Source organism: Furipterus horrens, unplaced genomic scaffold, assembly GCF_987537825.1.
Source record: "Furipterus horrens unplaced genomic scaffold, mFurHor1.1.pri manual_scaffold_1, whole genome shotgun sequence".
In the NCBI taxonomy this organism is placed as follows: domain Eukaryota; kingdom Metazoa; phylum Chordata; class Mammalia; order Chiroptera; family Furipteridae; genus Furipterus; species Furipterus horrens.
Window position 1 is genome coordinate 31,074,739 of NW_028327171.1, and position 12,474 is coordinate 31,087,212.

The following is a 12,474-nucleotide window of genomic DNA, read 5'->3' on the forward strand; positions in this document are numbered from 1 at the left end:
AAAGCTTAAATCAGAACAGAAAAAAAAATGATATGCCCGAAAAGGTATTAAAGCAAGGCAAATGTTAAATGCAACACACAGAATATCTAATTAAGAGTAGCAAAAAACACAAAAAAACTTTTCTCTTGTCATAGATACTGGATTTCTACATTTTAAGTAGCGTCCCCAGAGAGGCACACACAAACATCCACTCTATTAGACCTTACTTCCCAATGGTCTGGGTAGTGCTATTATACCTGGGAGTAAACTGGTCCAGTGTTTTAGAAATTTGATATCTAAAATATCTTACACAGGATTGTTCTAACATGTTAATAGTGGTATTGATACAAGTTCACTGCTTTTGATCGTATAAACTTTATAAAACATACAAAAAAGAACAGAAACACTAAATAAATTTTCATTTATCAATAATTTTATTTATTTACTAATACAGGTCTATGTTAATACAGATTAACATAGGCACAGTTTAAAACAGGAAAAGACATATAGAATGTATTTGCAAGATGATGATATTGCTAATCAACAATTTTCCAGTAATCACCTTTTCTGCTGTTCACTTCATTCAGAGTGAATCTAAATCTCTTCCCTTCACGTTTTGAGTGTCAGGATTTGTCACCCGTCCCATAAACAAAATTGAATCTAGAAAAGAAAAAAAAAAAAAAAAAAAGATACTTAGTGAATTTCTGGAGGAAAAACAAAGTTGATAGCAATTAGTTTTTTTAAATAATTTAATAAATCATTTAGTCTTTGTTCTCTATAAGATAAATAAGCAATGTCTAACAGCAAAGCCATCTCCTTTGTCTAAAATACATAATTATATCATTATTAATTATTTTCTGGTAATTTATAAAGTAAATTAGCACCCACAACACCTTTGTATGAAAAATGCTGTTATCCTGTTTTTCATATAGGAAAGCAAAAATAAAGTGACCTAGAGATGTTCTTTAAATATAGATGCTCAGGCAAACACAGCATAATAAAATAGGGATGAGCATGACAGGATTTTAAATGTAATGCATTAGCAGTCATCTTTTCATGCATGTAACATAAGCCCTTAGGGTTAAAAGTACAGCTTCTCAGATCTTCAGCTCTGAATCAAAGATCACCGCTAAAGACAATATTTTCATATCTTTAGTGCTTTCAAAACCTCATGGAGGTGATACAGTATATACATCATAAATGCAAACACCTATTTCCAGCCATTCTGTGCTCCTAAGTGAAAAGGAACTAAAAACTAGAGGACAAAACAGAAACAAATGATGTGTCAAAAATCCATTCACCTGTTTTTAAACTAGGGTAAGGGAAGTGGTTTGAATGGAACTATGTCAAGTGTTGCTTTAAGTCCTTTACAGTCATGTGTAGTAAAGGTTAATTTCAAAAGCAATAAAGTAAGTCATAATTTTAAAGCTAATGAAAAGTATATTTTAATGTATTTGGATACTATCGAGAGAGCACTTTTTCATTAATTTTTTAACTGTTCAATCCAAAGACTGGCATACTCTTGGAAGAGCCAAAAACATGGGAATAGACGTAATCTCCAGCAAACTGTTTCTTCTTTTTATGAATAATTACAACCAATAATACCTTTATGAAAAATTATAATCAATAGTAATTAAAAATTTCAGAATAGTTCTGTAAAAAGAGAAAAAAAATAATACTCCTATTTTTCAGATAGAGAGGGGTGCATAATTAACTTTTCCCAGGATATTTTATCACACTAAGAATCATCAGTGACTCACATCTTTATAATCTATTGGTATCAAAATTCTTATGAGAATTATTTGTTCAGGAAATTGTTAAAGTAATTTTTATAGAAATTCATAACTGAAAACAATAGTTTAAAATATTAAACACTCAGAAGTGTAGGACATTATGCAAAACCATTTGTCTCAGCCATTTCAATCTGCTTCTTTGACCAAGGAGAACCACATTTTAAATTAAGTATTCATGAAGTAACCAATCTACTCACTACTAAACTGGAAAGATTAGTGAAATCTCCTTTGACGTAGTAGCAATGGATTTAGAGGCAGGATGATACAGAAATCATAACTATTTTCATTTTTCTCTTCATGCCCTCTTCTCAAAGAGGTGTCCCCATACTTGTCATATTTATAGACATCTACATAAGATGAAAACAACTTTTGCCTCCTAATATTAAAATATAATAGCATAACCAAAACTAATGGCTTAAAAGCAAAGATTTCTTAATAAATACCCTGCAGTCTGTCTCTCTCTTCAACTCAAGATCTGAAAGAGTTCTAAACACAGTATTTTTTAATATGTGTATAGTACTGTCAGTTTCAAAATCACGAATCACTACTTTCTCAGAAATGACACATTTCAAGTAGCATCTTTCACAATTTCTCCTGAAAGTCTCTAAAGTTGCCCTGTGTCCTCAGCCCCACATCCTAAAAGAACAAAAAAAACATTATTTATTCCCCTGGAAGTTTAGCTTAGTAACAGCCCTGAAAAACTATACTAAAGTATAAAACTAAACTGACAGAAAAATACAAATAACGTATGGATATTGCACAGGGGAATTGTTTGACCCAAACCAATTTTTAAATCTAGATAAAAATTGCTACACTAAATCTGAAATCATTCATTTTCATTCTTCTGAGGTTGTCAAAGGAATATATTTTATGTAGAGCACTATGTCTCTCAGCAGCCTCCTATGCTACACAAAATCAGCATCTTCATTAATCTAAATAATTTCTTGAGTTCATTTGTGAAAGAAAAACAAATAAATCTCTGAATGTATATTGTCTTAAGATAGTAGCCCAGTCTATATTTTATATGGCTACAATTTACAGCCCCTGATAAATGAGTGGCCATTCATTTAAAATAATACTTTAAGAGAATAACCCTAGTTTAGAAAGTTACATTACAGTTAAGATCATAGAATAGTAGAAATTATCTCATTAAGATCTGATAGTGAAGCCCTATCACAAATAAACACATAAGTACTTTATTTTGGGTTTTGAATTTCTCTGCTGTTTAACTGATGACTATTGTATAGTCTTAGTCATCAACTTAGAAAATAGAGTCAAACATCACTATTCTAAAGGCCATGATTTCCTTGTTCATCAATGTCCAATGTAGCTTCATTTCTTTCTGTTCTCCATACTAAATAATTATATACTAATTGTAAGAAATTTGAGTTATCCAAAGGTTAAAGATGTGTGAATCAAATGACATACTGAAAGTATCTTTTAACACTGACACATCTACTATCAGAATTGAAGTTGTGTTTATGCAACTTCAGCAAATCTAAAACTGCTCCACTGCTCCCAGGGTATAACTTTCAGAAGAGTCATTCAGTATCAGTTTCATGGAGCCTAAAAGAAGAGATTGGCATATCCTTTAAGAGACCAATAACATCAGAATCCCTAGTTAATCTAACAGATTTAGATTCTGAAATTAACTATTTTCCCTTTCATATAAACCAACTTATACAGAGAAACTTTTTCATTTTCATTTATTTATTCAGTCATTTACTCAATTATATTTATTATATTTATTGATTTGTGCCAGACACAGTTTTATAGACTTCATATTTTTTTAACTTTATGAGATGAGTTATTATGTTCATATAGGAGATAGGGAAAATATGACCTAGAAAGTGTAAGTGATTGTGTTAGAACTATTAGTTAATTGAGCTGGGACCTGAGCCCACATCTGATGCTCAAGTCCATACTCTCTCTCAGTCTCTAGGGATACTGACATTATGTGCAAGGCACTCTGCCAAATACTGAACTGGATACATGAATGAATAAAAATTAATTTTGCTCTCCTCAGCTTTATAACCGTCACATAATCATTATGACTCCTGGAGTCCTAAATATAAACCTAAAGAAAGCTCCCTCACTGTATCACATTCCTGACCTCTCTTTTTCATGAAAGAAAGTACAGAAGCATCTACCCAGACAATCTACAGTTTCACAGGTTGACATTGTGTCAAATGCCTGTGCCATCCACCACTATTACCTCTACCTTTTGTACCTAACTGCATTACCTTTTACCAAATGACCAAACTGGAGACTTAGAATTGTGTGTAGCCCCTCTCCCCCACTTAGAGCCTCTACTTAGTCAATTATTGTTTGGGGATCTACTTCTGAAACTTTTCACAACTCTACAACTCTCAATTTTGACTCATTTTATAGCATTGCAGACAGCTGACTTCAGAGACAGAGTCCTAGTGCCTCTCTGCCACTTAGACAAATTATATAACTTCTGTCAGAGCTTCTATGTCTTTATCAGTCAAATATCTAACCTATTGGAATGCTGTCAATTTTAAAATAATGTTTTAAATGGTTAGCACATATAATAGCTATGTGAGCAGCTATTATTACCACTGCCCTATTTTAGGTCCCTGATGTCTCTTAAAATAGAATATCTGGTACAAAACAGGCACTCAACAAATATTCATTGAAAGAATAAGTGATTCAGATATTTAGATTGCAATTAACAACTAGAAATAGGTCTGTTTAACACAAGCAGTTCCCCCAGTGAATTCTCAAAAAGGTACCTGTTGGATTATTCTTCATAATAAACAGAAATGGATGATTTGCTATAAATTGGTTCCTAGCCAGGCTCATGATCACAGGGGTGTGTACTCCTATAAAATAGAGATGATGGTTATAGATGTTCACATTAAAATATCAGTAAAGAAAACATCCTTTAAATTAGTAAAAAAAAAAAATATGTCTGTAATACATTTTGTAGACAGGAAAGGTCATCTGGTTTGAGGAGTTAACATGTGGAAAAATTACCATTTTGTAAATGCAGAGAAGTTTGAAATAAATTTAAAAACCAAAGAGCATAAGAATAAATATTGGATCATCCATGGACCAATTCCAACTTCACATTTATGCTCAATGAAGAAGAAAGCCAGATACTAGATTCAATTTTGTGAAAGCAGTTGAAATATTTCATCTTTTAAACAGTAATTTTCTTCTCACTTTTTATTTACATTATGTGATTTATTCTTATAATGTTTCAACTCTAATTTCTATGCAGATATGTTTGCACTTTATTTCTATTCTTCAGGCTTGTGGTAATCACATCTGAGTTTAAATTCATTTCTTTAACTTACCTTTCCAAAATTATTCTGTGAGTTCAGAACTTTTAGGAGTGGCGCTGTTCATGTGTATAGGTTTTTTTTATTGTGAGATTAGGAGCAGAGATTTGCTGCTTTAACAATTATTTTGTATGATGATTTATACCATGTTGCTCTGTAGTGTCATTTGTCAATATTTAGAGTGGGTAAATTTAAATAATTGAATTTTTTTCTCCCTTACTAGAGTAAATATTTCTACACTTGATTCAGATGTTTTCTTCACTAAAAGTACGATGATTTTGCACAATTTTTTAGAACCATGAAAACAATAAGCCTTTAAAAATGTAACTTGTGTTCAGAATTAAAAAACAATTGTACAAAAGAAAGAAACTGTTCCTCTACACTCTGTTTGGGGTATGCAAATTAAACTGACAAAACGTAGATTAACAGAAGATACAGTTTGCTTTTTATCCATACAGGAGCTTCAGAGAAAATAAGTAAATACTAAAAGAAGTATTAGTCTGGAGCACTTATATCCCATATTTACAGAGGGTGGTAAATTGTGGGGAAGTGAGTAGACCAAGGAAAAAAGATTTGGACTTCTCGGGGTGGTAAAATGTGGAAAGGCAAATTATGCGGGCGGAATTGTTGGTAGATAAGGGTTCTTCAGTGAGGTTTGTTATGAGGACTCATTTCACTGCCAACTTGCTTCTGCTGTGATAAAGGTGCAAAGGCATGGCCCGATTTAGGCAGAGAGGAGTGGGTGGAGAGCTGTTTCTGTATCTCTTGTTTCTCAATTGCCTTCAGCTCAAAATAGCATTTCTGCCAAAAGCGGCATATTTTGGGGTGGCATATTCTGTTCCCTTTCACAATCAAACATAAACTTAGTAACATATAATACATGGCATTGTCCTGTCTGGATTGTCAGGGTTATGTTGCCCAAATTATCAAAAAAATACAGCACAGGCCCATGCCTGAATTAATAATTGGAAAAGCAGTGTCAGTATAACTTCCATTCTCATTTGGGTGAATACTAGAGGTTTTTTGTTCTTAAGCAGCCCCTGAGCAATGCCTGAAAGTTAAAATACTCATGCTGGCTATACTGAGGTGTAACAGATCAGGGTCACCTCTGATCCCTTAAGAATTGTTACAGCCTCTTCGAGAACTCGAGACTTAAAGTGAGATCCAGGGGACAATAGCAGAAAGAGCTCAGAACATGAAGTTAGGAAACCGACTAAGTTCAAACTCAGCTGTCAGTTAACAGTCTGACCTCAAGCAAGCCACTTCCCAGGCTGGGTCTGTTTCTTCGCCAATATAATGAGAGGGTCAGATAATGATCTATAAGAACATTTTTGGTTGTATGTAAAAGCAACTATAAAATTTGTCTACATGGGGTATAACCTCATATCAATGCAAACTTTTGATTTCTCCAAGAATTTAAAAAGAATTGCATCCCCTCAAATATAAGTTCCTTGAGTACAGTAATGCAAAACCTTCAGGAGATGATGAATGAGAATCCAGTGTGCCACACCCAGATGTCAAAACCCATTGGCCCTCTATTAAAATTAATCAAGAAATTCACATATATATAAACTTATAAAATTATCAATAAGACAGTTTAAATAATACATATTTTTGCATATTGGTTAGAGTCCAAGTAGTCCAAAAAATTAAAATAGACCTATGAAGGATTCAGTAAAGTGGCTTTTTCATTTCTAATTAAATATAAGGCTTTTCTCTAATTATTTTTAAGTGCCTCTTATATGCAGCATAGTTTCTATTCCAAAGTCCATTTGTTCAAGGAAATATATCACAGAGAAGTTGGTCTCAAACTGTAATGTGCACACAAACCACCTGGAGACCTTGTATTTTTCTGATTCGGTAGGTCCAAAGTTGGGCCTGAAGTTCTGCATGTCTCACAAGTTCCTGAGTGATGCTGAAGCTGCTGGTCTGTGACCTACAGTTGGCGGTAGCAAACATTGACTGTCAGCCACTACAGAGCACTGGCCCGAACCCTGAAAGCACAGTGCAAATACTTAGGGGAATTTAAGAAAATGCTGGAGCCTGGATCTTATCTCCAGACATACAGATTTACCTCAATAATAATTTTGGGCTGTGTACTGGGCACAGGATTTTTAAAAGCTTTCCAGATGATTCTAATGGACCTCTAAGTTTGAGAACAACTGCCATGGAGTGATGACGACAAGAATCAATGACAAAAGACTGACTTGGTGTGACAGAAGAATGAAGTTAACAATTGCTTAAGAGTGAACTTTCCTGAATGATGATGATTTTTTTATTTGAGCCTAAAGTTTTCTCCAGGTGTTCCATCTGCTAAGTGACAGGCTATCCAATTTGCAAATAAGCATATATCAGTAGATGGGCCTCAATCCCTAATCAAATTCCTTCCCTTCCATTTACATTAAGTGATAGCTGCAGAGATGCATAAGCACCTGATAAAACCAAATTATGTGTTCTTACTATAGAGTGAAAAGTGAGATCAGAATACTGCAAAAATGCCAGCACCCTAATGCTCATTGTCCCCCAATCTTTCCTCCCAGCTTGTTGTGAATCATTTGTCCTACCAGTAGATGTTGCAGCTTCACTGCCATCTTCATTTATCTCAAAGAAAACTTGTTGCATGACCTGGGAAACATACAACTCAGATGCATCTGTTGGAAAATATAAGAGTGTATTTAAGAGTTAAAATTCAGAGTCATTGCTTATTTGGTCCCAGGTTAATTACATTTTCAAATGAACAAAGAAAACGAAATAAAGAACCTCTTTCCAAGTTAGTTAATTTGCTAAAGATAAAGGTGGTTGACAAGGTTTAGCTTTTGCAGAACTGATTTAGACACAGGTACAGAGACACCAAGCTTAGACAGAAGAGTATCACGCTCAAATCAGATATCCCATTAAGTGCAATATTTGAATGGTCAGCAGGTTTTGTTCCCTTCAGCCATGGTCTGCACAGAAGATGAAAGAGGCTTTATAGATTCAATTAATCCCACTCTATGTGTTCACCCTCAAAGCCAAGTTGCCTTTTAAATTCCGTATTCAGTTTTGATCTGAGCTTAAATCAAATTTACTTTCCTTTAAGACTGGTGAGACAATGGAAGTCTAAAGAGCTTTTGTGGTATCTGTTACAAAATCACTTCAGAGCTATACTTTAATTTATGTCAAATTTTTCCGTGTACAATGGGTGTCATAGAGCGTTTTGTTCTGGTGGATACAAGCTGAGAGAGAAAACCCCTCTTCTCTCTTTGGTGGAGCAAATGTATGTGTGAACACTTCTCCTAAGGTGGCCTGTGAGGATGGTCTCCCTGCGAAGGGGGAACAGAAACCATGACTTCAGAAGTCATCAGCCATCCCTGCTCTGATAACGGTCAGCAGAGAGACAACTGAAATGTGCTCCCACGTTCAGAGGTGACAAGAGGAAGATGCACTTTGAAACTTGAAAAGAAAAGAGAAAGAGGAGCTTCCTGCCTCTGGAGAGGGAGCTGATGTGATGCAGGTGGACTCCACCCAAGCCACCAGATGTTAAAGGATTCCTGAAGAAACACCTGAGCCCTGAGCGAAGAGGAGCCAGCTTACTGGAAAAGAACATCCTCAGGCAAGCTAGACAGAGGTCATTAAGGGACACTTGCATAAGAAATGGCTTCCCATCCCTCTAAAAATAAACTCCAAATCACTTAAGATGATTGTATCTGGGCCCTGATTACTTTTATCCTCTTCTCCCCCATGTCTATATCCAGCTACAAAGTTAAGCATCAAGGCCTTAATCCTAGCTCTTCCTCATCCTTCTGATTTAGAACTCCTTTCCTGGGTTAGCTCCCTTGTTATTCAGGTTTCAGCAAAAAATTGGCACTTCCTAATAACGGTCTTTCCTCATCCTGTTTAATTCAGACATACAAGATGGAGAAAAGGGGGCATTCATTTCATTGTGTAGATTAATTGAAACGCCGAAGAAGCATCCTTAAGGTCAGTCAACAAGGCGACTTTCCCCCCAGGATTTCTGGGTATACAACAGGACTCACACAGAGAGCGCAGAGCAGATGACTAGGGGCCCATACCAAGGGCCAAGACCAAAAAGCATGTTGGGGAGGAGAAGAGAATTTCACCCATTTTCACAATGTCACCAGATCAAGTGACTCTAGCTATGAGACTGAGCAACTTGGTTTTGTATATTTCATCCTACTGTTACATAGTGGGGGTCTCCAAAAATCCCCAGAGCCTGCAGGTTGGGGGATGGGGAAAAGGGAACACCTTTTAAGATGCCTTTGCTTGACTATAGCTAGTAGCTAGTGTCTTAGTTATGCAAATGGTTTGGTTCTTCCAAGGCTCCAAGGAGGTGGGAGGGAATCTGACCCTGGAATGATGGGGAAAGAGCATACAAAGCCTGTGCAAGTTTCTGTGAATGGTCAGAACTGGTTACCATGCCCACTACATCACTGGACGCAGTCCGGGATTTAAAAATAGGCAGCAACCATTTTAGAGAGGAGGAGAGGAGCTCCACGCGGTTTGCAAGGAGGGCAGAGGAGAACTCCATGAAGCTTTGAAAGGGCAAAGAGAGAACCATGTGTGATCCAGTACAACACGGCACATGTTTTCCACTATTATATGGAGGCTGATGACATTGTATACCAGGTCCTGAAGGAGGCAGCTGACAGATGAGGGATGGGGAATTTCAGGGCATCTTTTGGGGAGCAGAGGAAGTGCTGGGTCCCGTGGGAGAACAGGGCTCTGAGCTGAAGTGCTCACTGTCCTCCCCAGGTTGGAATGCTGTAAATAAGGATCTGTTTTCCTCAACACTAGTAGTTGGGCTTTACCCCAAAGTGCCACGTGAAAGAACCCTCTTTCTCTCTGAAACACTACCACCAAGAGGGACCAGTCTGGAGAAAAGAACAGGACCTGGGAGGTAATAGGCCAAAACAAGAAATCTTGACTCCATAAACTCACTCTGATCACCTTTGTAATACTTTCCCTTAATTTTCTATGAAAATTCCACAAATGTCTTTATCAAATTAAAAAGACAAAAACTTTCCATAGCTGCTAGAAAATGTGCAAGTAAATAGTTTTGGGCCATTTGCCCCGCTGGTTTTTATGTTTAATCTAACATTTATTGAGTAACTACTATGTACCAGATGTTAAATGAGGTGATTTACATACATCCTTTTATTTATTTCTGCCACTAGAATAATTATCTCACTTAACAGATTTGTATGTTGATATTCAGAAAGGTTAAATATTTTACTAACAATGACATAAAAAGTAATAACAGAAGTCAAATCTTCACCTCAAAATTTTTGTACTAATGCTCTGAGGACATTTCACCTCAAACTTCTGAACTGCCCTGGCTGGTGTGGCTCAGTGGGTTGAGTGACAGCCTGCAAACCAAAACATTGCCAGTTTGATTCCCGGCCAGGGCACATGCCTGGGTTGTGGGCCAGGTCCCCGGCTGGGGGAGTGCAAGCAACTGATCAGTGTTTCTCTTGCACACTGATATGTCTCTCCCTCTCTTTCTCACTCCCTTCTCTTCTCTCTAAAAAAATTTAAAAAAATTAAATGATATTGAAAAACAAAACTCTGAACTACATTAGCATAGTGTCTCTTTTGTGTAAATATCCCCTAGCACTAGTGGTGGACTGGTTCACAGGAGCCTTTCGTGAATGCTTACTACACAAATGAAAAGTAGGGATAGCATGGAATCCACTCTCTTCCTAATGACCAGGCAGTGTGTAGGCCTTGGCCACGGTTGTTCTATTTCAGACCATAAGACAGAACAAAAATAGTTAAAACAAATCAAATAGGTAATTCAAAAGAGAAAGAGCTGAAAATGTTGGACATTTATTCTCTGTTCAAGGCTATTCTGTTGCACAAATTCTTTTATGAATCATTTTGGAGCTATTTTCTTGACAACTCTGCCTATAAAAAAAGATTTTATGGAATTCACAAATTGCTGGGAATTTGCAGAGTGAGTGGCTGTTTGAAATGTCTGAGGTACAGCTAGTAAGCTTCCAAAGGCCAGAAAGAAGTTGAAGATGAAGAGATGCTAGAAATATAGCTTAGTTTATTTCAGGTGGCTGCATTCCAGAACACACTCAGGGAGTGTCCTGTTGCAGTGTTTAATGTAAACTCTAATTTCTGATGCCAATGAAATTGTTGAAGAAGTTAGATCTATCTGTCAGCATAAGAACAAGTAGCAAAATCGTATATGAAGGTGACAGTGAACATCTATGTCACCTGTCTGTGTACTCCACCCAAATCCTCCACCAGGAAAACTCATTCTGTTCATTTACCCACACAATTGATGAGTGGATAAATTAAGGAATACTTCTTTAAAGCCCATATATTTTCATCATAATACACAGGATTTCCATGTTATAACACAAAAGCCCATCAGATAGATAGGCTTGCACTAATCAGGACCCCTTTTATAAAACAGAAGGCTGAATTTAAAAGAGGGGAGTTAACTAGGAGCCAGCTGGCCCTCCTCATCCATTTTTTCTCTTTAATTGTGTATTTTTTAACTAATGGGTGCTGCCAGGATGAGGAAAATTAAAAGACTGCCTTGAGTTTTGTAGTGCAAGTGAGTATCTTAACCCTGCACAATTTCCTAGGTTCAAGTTAGCATAAGAACTTCATGTCCTCAGTTTTGTAGTCAGTCCCAAGCTAAAGCTACAGGCTGCAGCATTAAAGTTCCTAGATAGTGTTCATGATCTAGCATGTTGTGAATGTCTATTTCATGGGCTCTGATGTTACCGAATTAACATTTGAAAATTGGCTTATGAGTTTTATTGGCTCTGCTTAGATGAGAGACTCAAAGTTGTAGTTACCATTGTTCAAATAAGAAAATCCAGATAAGACCAAAATAAAATCCCATATAATACTTTACCTACATAGTTTCATCACAAGCATGGTTGAAAGGCCTAGTTAACATTTTAAAATGCTTTCTGGCTTTCATTGAAGAAAAATATTTAAATGCAAAATAGAGTGCTTGTTTACAGACAGCTCAACATGACTGACATTTATTCATCATCGTGTATGTATTTTCTGGGATGGAATGCTCTTTCAGTGTTAAGAGCAGTCAGTTAGCATAGTTACTAAGAAAGTACATTAACATGATAATATAAGAATTATTTATTATATTACCTGTTATTCCAGAAAGGTCACAGCCACCACTAAATATTTCAGTTACGTTCAAAGAATACAATGCTTCTTTGAAATCTAATTTTTGTTCTACTTTAAATCTGTTAAATAAAAGAGAGATAGAGATGAAACCTCTTGAAACACTAAATACATTTGTTACAATTTTTCTTTAACCTATAAACTGGATGACTTAGAAGAGGTTATCTTGTGAAATCTTTTGTTTTCAGTACCCCAATTACATTTCCTTACATTTCCACATACTGTAT

The 12,474-nt window shown here is 36.0% G+C and overlaps 1 protein-coding gene across 1 annotated transcript in view; it reads right to left on the reverse strand.

Moving 5' to 3' along the window:
• Nucleotides 1-390: 390 nt before the first annotated feature.
• Nucleotides 391-12,474, reverse strand: part of SERPINI2 (serpin family I member 2) — a 31,050-nt gene continuing 18,966 nt past the window's right edge. Inside the window, exons 6-9 of the mRNA XM_090275142.1 lie at nt 12,212-12,309; nt 7,645-7,731; nt 4,529-4,618; nt 391-639 (exon numbers count right to left, since the gene is read on the reverse strand). Coding sequence (XP_090131268.1) covers nt 563-639; nt 4,529-4,618; nt 7,645-7,731; nt 12,212-12,309 — 352 coding nt within the window. The 3' untranslated portion in view covers nt 391-562. The remainder of the gene's footprint in view (nt 640-4,528; nt 4,619-7,644; nt 7,732-12,211; nt 12,310-12,474) is intronic.